Source organism: Amblyomma mixtum, chromosome 1, assembly GCF_055824585.1.
Source record: "Amblyomma mixtum isolate Tamu chromosome 1, ASM5582458v1, whole genome shotgun sequence".
NCBI classification, from domain to species: Eukaryota; Metazoa; Arthropoda; class Arachnida; order Ixodida; family Ixodidae; genus Amblyomma; species Amblyomma mixtum.
The window spans coordinates 293,510,098-293,522,900 of record NC_143012.1 but is presented as its reverse complement, the minus strand read 5'-3'; the positions used below and the strand labels follow the sequence as shown (position 1 = coordinate 293,522,900).

Here is a 12,803-nt window from a genome sequence, read left to right as displayed (position 1 = left end):
GTTTCAGAGCCCGGATGACTGGAATTCAGTGCCCGGATGAGTGGATTTCAGTGCCCGGATGATAGCTCTCGGTCTCGGCGTGACGTCACCACACTGCCGACAACGGGAGCTAAAAGCATTTCATGCTTAAAAATTGGAGCAGTACATTACATGATTCGTAGCATATCAAGGCCTCGAAAAGCTCCAGGCTTGACACCGGTGATAGAGTTCACAATCATCCTGCAGAAAAATGCACATGCTAGTATCATTCCCCCGCATGTATTGAGTCAGCACATGTAATTTTTCATCTCCCCAGTAGTACTCACAGGCTTTTTAAATTTGTGTAGCCGTAGAAAGCTCCAGGAGGCAGAATTCCCATAGTATTGTTCGTAAATGTTCTGAAAATGGCAAAAAAAAAACAGGAGATGTTGCCATTATTTTTCTGTTATCATTCTAGGACGTCGCTGTAGAAATGAAATCGAGCAAAAAGATTTTTGTGAGTGGTGCGAAGAAATTTTAATATACTCCATCGCATGCCGCATAAAAATATGGTATCGAATTGATGGTCAAGAATTGCGCGTGGATTCTCATTGCACTTGATATATCGTAGTCTATCTCATGGCTTGTCCTTTTCCTGGGGTTTCTATGTTTCGCAATTTTCGTTAATAACAATAATGTACAGCAAACGTTTCACCTCGGGTCCTATACTACACCCATCGCTCGTGGTCTGCTCGCTCAGGTTATACAGCGCCTTTCAAAATGTTAAGCATCTCGTCCCAGGTTTTCTTTTTTTCCGGGAACACTGGCCTCTTCTGCGGCGCGGTGGGGCGACCTCGGCAATTTGCGTAGCATCGGCGCGCTCAAGTGGAACAAATGGCACAGATTCTTGCAAGGCCAGGCCGAACACATTCACGGCAACAAACCACCCGCTTGCTACCTGCTCGACTGCTTCGAGAAATGTGCGCCACTGGCAACTTCTAATGTTGCTGCCTTCCTTTGTGCGTTCTCCAAAACAATAAGGTCAAAAACAAACTATGGGCAGCAACAGTGTATTGTGCTAAATATAGTATTAGCGCAAATTATCTCAATTTTGTTTTCCAACTGTATTCTGGACATAACACAGAGCGCGGAAATGTATTCAGTGTTGTGCGTCATAATATTTCCGCAGCTAGAAATGTTCATTACCTATTTCCATACCCAGTTAGCGTTAAAGGTAGTAACACTCATCAGCCTGCACCCGTCACAGCTTATCTTAAACACAAGAACGCGATGGCAACAAACGTTTGTGTTCGAGAAACAAAAATCCTGACGCACGTCGCAAAAAGGCTGATCTCAGCGTGGGTGAAATATCAACTATTTCTGTGCCTTTCCACTGCGCGCGATTTATTCGGCCCGCAATCTCCGATGAGCAAAACTCTGACGCGTGCACGAAGAGTAACTGCCATGTCTAGCAGAGTCATGCGACCGATAGTTTAATGCACTTTCACTAAGCAAAGTTTCACAAGATCATGCAGCCCTACTGAAACGTTGCACACGAGTCCCTCATATGAAATTATGGGAATATGGAGTTCATAAGATATGAAATGATATATAGACATGCATACGTTTTCTCTACGGATTCTATAAACTTTCCATAAAATTTCTATACAGCTTCCATAAAATGTGCATCACGTCATGTGGAGTCCGTAAGCCTCCATAGCGCTTTCCATACAGTTCATACTGACTTCATATGCTCCATAGTGACTCCATATAATCCATGAAAATTCATGGAATTATGGGACTCGCCTTACGGAAACTTTCAGTAAAGTAGGGCATTTGCGCTAACGCTGCGGCGACAAATTATAATCGGGAAAGGTCCAGCGTGAATCGCAGCACCTTTGTCTTTGCACTAATGTACAACTTGAGAATAAACAAGCAAGAAATTAGCATGCAATTTTTCTTACAGGCGTGTCACATCAGGTATCGCCTTCGGGACATGGGTGAGGTTCGAATTTTGGCAGAATATTCTGCTCTTTGAGTGAAGATCACAATAACAAGCCTTTGGCACGTCCGTGCGATCTGCAGAGAAGTCAGTCAATCTCTCAATACGCATACTCATTCAAACACATTAAACAGGCAAGAACGAACACCGAGAGCTTCTGCAAGAAATGAAACAAATATTGGGTTTGCCTGTTCAGGCGTACTGCAGGCTGCAAAGTCTCCTGGCCAACGTAAATACAATTAAAGCGGTTAACGTCAAACTTTTCTAAGGTTTGATAACCAAAAAGACAACTGCCACTTTTTTTATTACTTCCTGATAATGGGCTGTAAACCGCTTGCATTTTGATTAAATAAAGTTAGCCTACACAAATAGAATGCTCGCTTGCATTACAACAAGCCACCTTATCAAAAAAGGAAAATCTATTAAAGAAACAAAATGTTTTCAAAATAAAACGAACAAAGCATTACTGGAAGCTGTAAAGTGATAGTGAGAACTTTAATTCTATTTTAGTAACACGATGCGCTTGGGGGAAGCTTTGAGAGCAGAACATTAGAAAGGCTCTTCATGCACTTTGTGGAGAAAATTGAACGCATTACGTGGGAAAAAAAAATATAAGGACTGCACGCGCTTTACCCCGTGCACAAAAAGGAGTTGAGATTTCAGCTTCTTTGCAGATACTGTGTTCTTTAGCATTTATATTTTACGCACAAAAACTTTTTAATTAGAAACGAACGTTTACTTATGCAGTGTTTTAATAAATCGCGAATAATTTCAGAACATTGTAATATGTAATATGTTCCTCTCAAAAAAAGGGCCTCATACCACTGCCTTCACACAATGTGACGGTAAGAATCAGTCCACGTTTCCTACGCTTTATGTGGACGAAGTTTTCAATGCAATTCCAACTGTTTCCCAAGCTGCTATTCGCAGATCCTAAATATAACAAAAGCCGAAGTTTGATAGTTCATTTTAACAGCGCAGTGAAAATTTCGGACGTGACTTCCCTTATAAAATTGGTCTATAGAGAGTGTATAGACTTCTTATTGACTCTATTGACTTCGTATAGATATTGCTTTATGCCTAATCATAATCTGCAGACTGTCTATAGACAAAAGTCTACTACTCAAAGCGCATGGCCATAAATCTATAGATTGTCTACAGACTGTCTATGGCATTTGTATTGCCTATAGATTGTTCTGTAGGATTTGTCTATAGGCAATCTACAGACTTTATAGACAGAAGTCTATAGACACTCTGTAGACTGTCTAAAATTTTTTTTAAGGGCTCAGCCTACACTCCTAGCAGAAAGGAGTAGAGAGGGAGTAATCTGTTCTCTAGCACCCACCCTCTAGCACACACAGAATATAGCTGCAGTTTTGTACTGGCGGGCTTTTTCAGCCGTCTCTTTTGAGCGCCGAACAAAATTAAGCAAATTATGAATACGAGGAAGTGTGGCCTGTCTTACTGCAGGAAAAGCGAGGAGAGGAATCCTGTGATCTGCTGACGTTGTGTACGCTCCAGCTGAAGAACACGCCCAGCACCGCTGAGAGGCCTCCGTGCAAGTCGGCTGCAACCAAGAGCAGGAATGAGCCACGACTATGCACGAGAGCATCATAAAGTCGGTCGCCGAGCATGTACGCCTTTGAACACTGTTGCGTAAGTTCATTTTGCGACGGTTGGCATATCATGCGACCGAAATCTGAGACAGTGCACAACAGGATCGAAATCCAGCGGGTCCCGCACTGAGAAGCAATCATTGTTTAATAGTGCTAAAATATTGTATTAACGCGATATTTAATACTTCACCACATCACACACATAGACAATACCACCCTGAAACACCAAAGAACAAAAAAAAACAAGGCCATCAGTGAGACTCGCTCAGATGAAGTTCACGCCGTTGTGAGCGTGGGTTTTCTTTGTCCTGGCGGCCCATATGGCATGCAAGTATCATCCCTTTTCTAGATCTTTAACTTTTAATAGACTTGGCGATTCCTTTGGCGCGAAGTGTGCCTTCAAGTTTGGTCGCCGGCTGGTGCATCACGCTGTTAGTGGAAAACGCTGTCAGGCCGATGTGATCTTCAAAGAGGGACTGAGGCCATCTCCGTAGAACTTTTCGTTTTCCAATTTTTAGGCTGTGTTCATGTTCCTTCGGCAACAGAAGTCTCGATATTTTCCAGAAATTTTAAGTCGAAAATGAGATGTTTTCTCCCGTCTCGACTCCACTTCGTCTCTTCGTTAATGACATTGAGAGCATTAGGGATTCCGTGATTGCTGGTAGAAAGTGGATGGCTGTGGGGGTGAAGGCTCATAGATTCACAAGCGGCACATGACGTCATCGCAGTGTTCTTAAGAAGACGGCCTGCAGCGCCGACTCCTGTATTTCGCTTTTATAGCCTTAAAACGCTGTTTTCAATTAAAGTAGCACGTTTGTTATTTCAGTGCCATAATCATTCAGTACAGGCCAGCTTCAATAACTCCTCAGTTCGCCTTCAACACAAAGCAAGGGGAAAAACATATATCATGATCATTGCACGAATTCTGTGACCATCTTGCGCACAGGCTTCTTCCCGATTAAGTGTCCATATCTCGTCCCTTGGCTGACCACCTCACATAGACTTCCTACTTTAATCGCCTTGCTAAAAACAACTCTATTTCTAGATTTTTGGCGATCATCTTGATATTTCTTAATACTCTGTGCATACAAGGAGAAGTACAATGCCTAAATATCTTGATCAAAAGACAACGGTGTTCGCACTGTCCTTCTTCTGGCTGCAGAGACCTAAATGCGGTTCACATAATGTTTGGCTGGAGACCAGAGTTATTGACTTGTTATTGACATCTTAAGCGGCAGATACTGTTTCCGCAGTGAAAAGCGCGAGTCGTTCACTGCAGAAACGGGTAAGGATTTGTGGCCAAAGTCTGCGCGCTCGCATTTCATTTCCTCTCACCACAGAAACAAAACGCCAAAAGCTAAGCGTTAGTGCCACTTTAAGTCATCGGTCAATTTCATAAAACGCATAACTGCGCATGATAGCTAGCGCGTTCGCAATAATTGTGGGGCTTCGGAAACAACATTATAGAGTCTCAGAATAACGTTACCGCCAGCAGTCAAGAGCGCATGTGCAGATGGCTTGCGCAGGGCAGCCAATCGGGGCCATCTGCACATGAGCTCTGGGTAGCTGGCGGTGGCCGCTTATGGTTTCGTTGCACTGTAACGATAGGCTAAAGCTCTCCATCAATCGATGGTGCCTTGCGTTTTTCTCCGACGATTTCCATTTCCCTTGGGCACTTCCAGCGTAAAAGCAGCTACAAAGGCAGGCCCGGCGCAAAACGGGTACCCTTCGCAATCTTCGACCAGGCACGCGCCTATTTATTTACTCCCTTGCTTCTCGGTTCCGTCCTTTATTTTTATTTAGGATCGCTTCGTGAGCGTGCTTCTATCTCCCCTGATAATACAGACCAACGAATGGCGTCTATTTATTCTTCGTCATGAAAGATGCAACCCCTTCCTCTCTGGAGGTAACTTAAGGTACAAAGAATGGTGGCAGATTGTGAAAATAAATGTACAGGGAAAGAAAGATGAGTGCGCAGTTTTCCCGGATACTTTTGTTTAAAGACGGGAAAGTCATTTGTGCAGTGATCACGACCGCCTGTGCGTAAATATAGCAATCGAAGGATCGACGCGCAACGGCCTTTCGTGTTGAAGCTCTAAACCCTCTCTCAGCCAAGGAGCCGACATCATTCGTGCGAAGCGCATCCTGGAAAGTTGGTCGCAAGGGACATTAAAAGGGGGAAACGCCGGCGGAGATGTCCATGATATACGACTTGGGTCGCCCTCGGCAGACCACAATGAGCCGCCCGCAGTAGCTGGACCCTTACCAGACTCCGGTGAAGTGTGGCGAGGGCGAAGGAACGAAGTCGCTCGCAAGTCCCCGAATGGACTGGCGCCGATCCATCTTTAGCCTCTGCCAGAGCGCTGCAATCGCGGCACCGTAATACGCAGCCGCAGCGAAGCCGTGATGAATCGCTCTCGGCCCATATGTCCGCAACTCCGCATCTCGCGCTCATCGCGTGCGCCGTGCCATACAACCGCGAGCTCGTTCGCTCGTGTCGATGCAGAGCTGACCGCTCAGCGCCCCCAGAAACGTGGCTCCGAGCAGTCGCTTCTTCTCCCGGCAGCTCATCAATCTCTGCCTTCGATTCCTGCCTCTGTTTGCGCTACCACGGATACCGGTGCGCGCAAAGATAGCGCTGGTCGTTACGCCGGCAACCGCGTTGCTCACGTGCTGCGTCGAGTAATAGAAAGCGGCGCTGGCTGGGCGACCTCCCCCGGCGAAAGGTGAAAGGCAGCGTGCGTCGCGGTAAGGACTTTGCTGCGCACAGGTGTGATCGGTAAGCGCGGAGGAATGCGAAGGAAAACGAGCCCTCGGCCTTTATTTCTCTCTTCCTTCTTTTGTCCTTTCTTTCCGCACGAGATTCCTGCGTTCTTCTTTTATGGCAGAAATGTGTAGCTGGCTGAGGTCATCGGCATCGTCATAGGACATCCGATGAAAATGCTGTGAAATAAACGAGGAGCCCAGAAGTGTTCTAATGGCAAAAACGTATTATATAAGACACTGACTGAAAAGGGAATTCTCAGACTATGGAAGGAATAACGACTCCCGTGATTCTTTACAAGTACCTCCCTTAGTGTTTGGCCGGTATTTCCATACACATTGGACTCCTCGAATATCCCCGCAACTTTTTCCGAAATGGCAGGTTTCTAATCCTTGAATTGGCTCCTGTACCAGTGGCCGCTTTCTGCTCGCTTATCCCTCACAGATCAACAACCAACCATTTGTGGATAACAGTGGTTTGAATACGATAAACAGGGTGCTGTACGAATTACGTTAGTAATTTGCTGGTGCCACTCGGATTCACCTCTTTCGGGTTAAAAACCAATAGTTAAGGCTCGAGAGTTATTTTTAAAACGTAATTCATGCTTTTGGCGAGTACCTCGGCTTTGAGTTCGCAAAAAACTAACCAGCAAAGAGCCGTTCAAACGTCCTGATAAGGAACGCCTTCAGCACACAATGGTGACTGTTCATATTCGTTAGTCACTGCACAAGGTGAGACCACGTAATATCAGTAAACAAAAGGCCTATCCTTCTCTTCTGTATTTAATTGCGTAATGAACGTACTTTTTCCAAAAAATATCTTTCATAATGTGGGCAGTACGTTGATCACTCGAGGTAAAATATTCAGAAAAAAATTTAAGCGGTAAAAACAGGACCTAAAATAGTCTGCTCGATCCGGTACGGCTCACGTTCAAAATAAAACAAAACGCGTTCCGGCACGGATACCGTGAATTAGAACATAGTCCACAACTTTCCACATACAACTTTCATAGTCCATAAATAGACCATGGTCCAGCGCATATAACTCCAGTAGCGGCCCATAATGTTTCGTAAAGAGACCGCAACGATGCCACTCTAGCAAAACCAGAACATTCAGTGCGAAGACCAACCGCAACAAGTTGAAGGGCATCCCGAAATAGTTCCATATATTGATGGTTGGGCATATAAAAAATGGCAATGGATAAACTTATCTGTAACCTAGAACACAATACACGGAACCCACGCTAGTGACGGGCTTATTACAGCCACGTGCCGCCCGCCGGAGCGCTGTTAGAGCATCGGTAGTTAAACGTTTCTGGGCCGAATATGCTTAGCATAGAAGCCGCAGAGGATAATTCTTCAGAACCAGACACTGCCTATCATGTTGCTAGTACAAAATTAAAGCTCTCGATTGATGTCAATGCTATTTCAAGTACGCTGTAAATAGAACACTCGATCATTAAAATTAAGACGCACTAGTTTTCCGCAACGCTTCAGGCAGCGAAACAAGCGAAGCACGCCACCGCGAGGGCCGCTGCTAAGCTTTGTTAGTTAGGTTGGCTTCACCTCTCGACACCCTTGCGGCGTGGAAAATGAGTACTAGAGACCGAAAGATACCGTTAAGCACATCGCACGTAGATTTTCATCTATCAGAGTTAGCATTAATTACTGCATGACATTAAATAGGTCCATCTCTATCGCCATTTAAACGCAAACTTCATGTTTCTTTCTTATTTCTAGCATGCCATGTTTTTAGTTTTCTTCCTTCCTTATTGCGTTGTTTTTCATGTCTCATTTGCATCCATTTTATACTTCAATCTGTGCTTTCGACGAGATCAATTGTGACACTTGACTGGTATATGTTTAAATCAATGCTGTCGCGGTTGCTGTTGAAAACAACGATCATTGCTTTATTCATTTTATTACACATGTACCATTACAGTATTGTATTGTGAGACCTCTGTCTGCGCGAAAATGAGGGTACACGTGTATGTTTCGTGTAGTTAAAGGAAATGAACTTCAAGGGAAGAAAAGTAAGCGAATACGTTCAAGTGAACAACGCTATAAACCTTTGTTTTCCTCCCGTGAGTCACTAAAAGTTTTTTTTTTCTTTTTTTTTACTGTCCCGTGTTCTTTTCTTTTCCCTCCTTTTACCTCTGTTTTTGCTGGAATGTACTGAAATAGAGTCGACAAAGGGCTGAATTATCCAAAAAATGAAAGCCCTACGATGACTCTGGACCCTATGTTTTGTCTGCGTTCACCATTCAAACAGATATCACTCGTCAACACCCAATTAAATCCTTAGAGGTCAGAGAAGCCGACTAAATGGTCTCGCCGCCGTAATGCTCTCGGAGATCCTGTTTTTTGACAGTGAGAGTTTTCCTTTCTGTGGCTTCATAGAACTGTCGTTGCGTCCCTCCTGCCATTCAGTAATAAAAAAAGAAGAGCACTGGTGTCTATATTACAGCCAGCTTACTGCTTTTTGGCATTCATAATGGCTTGACTAAGCCGCACAGGAGCATGCTTAGACTTAACAATTGATTCGGTTTCTCGCGTTGTTGGCGCATCTCCATTTTAGCGCTAAGTATGGTAAGTGACAGCTCTCTGAGTATTACCCTGTTCACTAAATTCTGCCTGTCTTACCAGCCAACAAAGAAAATAAACAGGCGGCTTTCCAGCTTCTCAACCTGCGAAGATTGTTTTCAAGAACACGAACGAAAATTTGCGCTGGAGTGCTGCTTCCAGAAAAAATTCCAGTTCACCGGATGCACTCGTAGTGGTAGAGAGCCCACAGCAGCTTTTTGAGCATTTATGGCCACTTACTTATTGGCATGTATTGTGCTTTAATGATTAAACGTCTACTTTTTGTAAGGTGTCGGAATGCGACCACACTCTCGGGGGACTTATGTACTATCAGCGTCAAATGAAACGCGAACAAAACAACTAGAACGCGAGCACAGAAAATCAAGCATATTAGAGGCTGGAGATGAAATACAGGCGTGGGCTATTAACATTTCAGAAGAGCGGTCTTTTCGGTTTCGATGGGAAAATCAACTGCTCATGCATTTTGCCTCCCTAGTATAATATCTGCGAATTGTGCTGTTTGCGTTTCAATTGGCTTGTTCGCGTTTCAATTGACGCTGATAGTACGTACGCAAATTCAGCGTGCAGACACAAAGCTCCAGCAGCTCAAATTTTATTGCTGTTATCTAAACAAAAGGCGTTCTTGCAAGACAGCGGGCACAAGGTTATAGTAAACAAGAGAAGGACAAAATGATGAATACACTAACGTTAGCGCTCTATTATTCAAATCTTTACTGTCTGCACAATTATCTTGCAGGCATTTATGCCCTGCTTCAACACAATAACCCGTCTTAGATCCCCTTTTCATGGCAGAACTAATGCACCATATGCGTTTTTGTGATTTTTTCTTGTACGAGGCAAACTGTTCTCCCTGTTCTTCCAGTGCGCAATACTTATTAGATCCAAACAAGTTTTTTGCAGTGCAATCTAAACATGGTGAGCAAAGGTAGGTTTGAGCTATGGCCCGCGGTGATGCTTGACGCCATGGCATGTGGCATTTAACGTAACGCCCCAGAGCTGCACGTGAGAGGCGCCGTAGCCAAGAGTTCCGGAGCCAGATTGCGGTGTGAGGGGTCCCCTCAGTCTGCAGGTCCACTGGAGTCTTCACTACGCATACAGGCTTTTAAAGCGATAGCTTATGGAGCTCGTCAGCTCGCAAAGTTTATATGCGCCGTAACGCTTGTTCTGGCAACGCGTACAGCTGCACCAGAGTTCCGCGCCGTGGCATCTTTGGATGCCTCATGGCCGCTCTGTGAACTAGCGGTCCGGGCTGAATTGAAACGAGGGCACGCGAAACATCACAGCTAATGAATTTCGATCTTTGTGTGGAGCACGTGATGTTGTGCTTGGCGAGCCCGGCGAGGTCACTGTGCTATCGTTAAACTGAGCTAGGCATTGCCTAAACGTCCGCTATTTTTTTTTTAATTGTCAAGGCAACTTCTTTTCTCCCAGGAATTGTTTCCGTTCAGACTGATGGTAAAAATGGCTGCGGCTTAGCTCGGCTAAGCCTGGTTATTTGTTATGCGTGGTTATGCTGTGTTGCTAAGCCAGGTCTCAACCTCTTCGTCCTTTGCCGAAGTCGTGGCGAAGGCAGAAGCAGCATCGGCTGTCTCCAAAGCTCTTCGCTGCCGCCTTTCGGCATCCTTCAACCGCCGTTGAGCCAGTCGACGCTCCCGTTCTTCGTCGGTCTATGCCGCTAGCTTGGCACCTTTAACTTCCCTACATCCAGCTAAATAATTAGTATAATTGGCAACGTCAGCCGGGTGATCAGACTCAGTCCGTCATCTACAACACAGTTCCGACGGCGTACACGGTCCCGGCCGACTGGCTTCATCCATAGCGAGAAACTGCGAGGCGGCAGTCTGTATGCACGCAGTACGCACGCGAGTGCGGCGCCGCCCCCCTTTCAAGTGAATAGCGAGACACGTTCTTAGTCACGTGGACACAGCTGGCGAGGCGGTGGTCGGCGCAGCGGCGCGCGGCTGCAGCTGCGGCCAGTCACGTGGTGCGTCACGTGCATGACACACCTCCATTCCTCCATTTGAAAGTCGAATGTGCCACGCCGATGACCTTGGCTCGACGAGGCTAGTAGAGCTTTCGCTTTAAAATGTCACAGACTACCAATGCGATTAATGAAGCAGAGATGCCTTAAAGTAATGTTCTCCCTGACGGTGGCGGCTGAGCGCTCCAGTCCGTTAATCACAGTGTGCCACACCGCACCCCTCGCCACTTTCCCCAACCCCCGACTCTGATCGGCAACCACCCATATCCTACCACTAACTTGCCCTGTTCAATTCCCTAAATTCCCCTCCTCTCTCTCCTTCCGTCTCCCTCCCTCCTCTTCCCTGAAAGCGGAGAAGGGGATTTCCCTTTCTTTAATTTGCCTCTTCTCGACGGAGGTTTCACACGTCAGTGCCGGACACTTTTTGCAATAATTGGTGGCGGCTGGTGTGGGGGTGGTAAACTTCATTCAATAAATCGCTTAGTACCCCGCGAACTGGGAGGCGTTAATGCTATTGCATTAAAATACTGAGGCCGGAAGTGAAAAAGCTATTGCCTCAAAGGGGCCACCACAGCATTAATTTGCCTATGTTCTAGTCCCGAAGAACGAAGTGTCCTCTAAAGTTTGAAGAAACGAAGAAACACTGGACATGTGGGTACCCTATTCGGCGCACCGGCAATAGAAAGCGCTATTGATGGAAAGCAAGAGCGTACTACATATGTGGGGGTTGTCCCGGAACGGGCTCAGTCCCAGCCACCGCGACGGACGGTCGACGGAGGCGGAATACACAAGACCTACGCGTGATGTGCGATGTCAGTGCTGGTAAAAGAACCCCGAGGAGACCAAATTACGTAATACCATTTTACAGCGGTGTCTCATTCATTCTTCCTACTTGGGACCCCAGCTTCATCTCTTCCGTCTCGGCTAGGTTATCAGATCCCTTCCTCATAAGCTTTCATCTTTTCTAATTATTGGCCCCGACTCCGCTATTCGTGACCAGTGATTCAGAGCAACTAACACTGAATCTTGAAAACTGAGCATACGGCAGCGAATATTTCACTTGGAACTTTGTGCGAACAAAGTTTCCTAGTATTGATGCCACCTGCAATAACCCAAACCGACTTTTCTTTCCCGTCATTGTTTCCACGAAGGGGGGGGGGGGGGGGGGGGGGGGGGGGTATAAAGAAGGCACAACGAAACGTGTTGCCTAAGTCCACCCGTCTAGGGGATACGGCAGAAATGTGATACAGTAACTAGCACAGAACACTGTTACCCTCCTTACTTTCCTACTGATGAATGCGCCAGCCAAAAAAAAAAAAACTGCCGACTGTGCTCTGGCTGTCGGACGTCGTTTAATCAGACAGCCTCGCATGCTCGGGCCTCGCGGGACAATGGTTCAGAGCGACGAGACATGAACGGGACAAGGCTGTTTACCTTGCCGACCAAGAAGCAGCAACAAAAGCGTCGGGTCGTTGTTCACCGCAGCAAGAGCAACAGACCGTGCTCGTTCTGCAGGTCAGGGGGTGCCGCCATCGAGGCAGGCGCTCAGCATTGTCGCGTCGCGCCCTCGGCCGCTTCTCGCCTCTGAATGATGCCCGAGAAAGGCGCAGCAACTCCTTTAGACGCAGTGTACGTTCGAGAGAGTTATCTGTGCCGATACGGCGGTGACTCCAGTTACGGGCTTGCAGCTCTACGTGAGCCGCTTTGGGGCCCGGCGTGCTTAAAGATTGATGGCGCATTCGCAGGACAGCGGAGATCGCTTTAGATGTGTCTTGCCTCATGTCTATCTTCATCGCGTCCTTCATTTTGCGCAATGTTCTTACATTTTTGCTTCAAATTGATCCTATCGAGCTTTATAGAGTACTGTTAGGTTAAACTT

The 12,803-nt window shown here is 46.2% G+C and overlaps 1 protein-coding gene across 3 annotated transcripts in view; it reads right to left on the bottom strand.

The window, feature by feature from the left end:
* The window catches only part of Lgr3 (Leucine-rich repeat-containing G protein-coupled receptor 3), a 142,116-nt gene that overhangs the window by 21,192 nt on the left and 108,121 nt on the right, over positions 1 to 12,803 (bottom strand). For 2 of the 3 annotated variants that reach the window (XM_089566446.1, XM_089566448.1), the window contains exons 3-6: positions 3,426 to 3,527; positions 1,923 to 2,037; positions 306 to 377; positions 151 to 219 (exon numbers count right to left, since the gene is read on the bottom strand). In XM_089566446.1, the coding sequence (XP_089422572.1) occupies positions 151 to 219; positions 306 to 377; positions 1,923 to 2,037; positions 3,426 to 3,527 (358 nt within the window). The remainder of the gene's footprint in view (positions 1 to 150; positions 220 to 305; positions 378 to 1,922; positions 2,038 to 3,425; positions 3,528 to 12,803) is intronic. The other variant, XM_089566447.1, reaches the window with a different exon arrangement.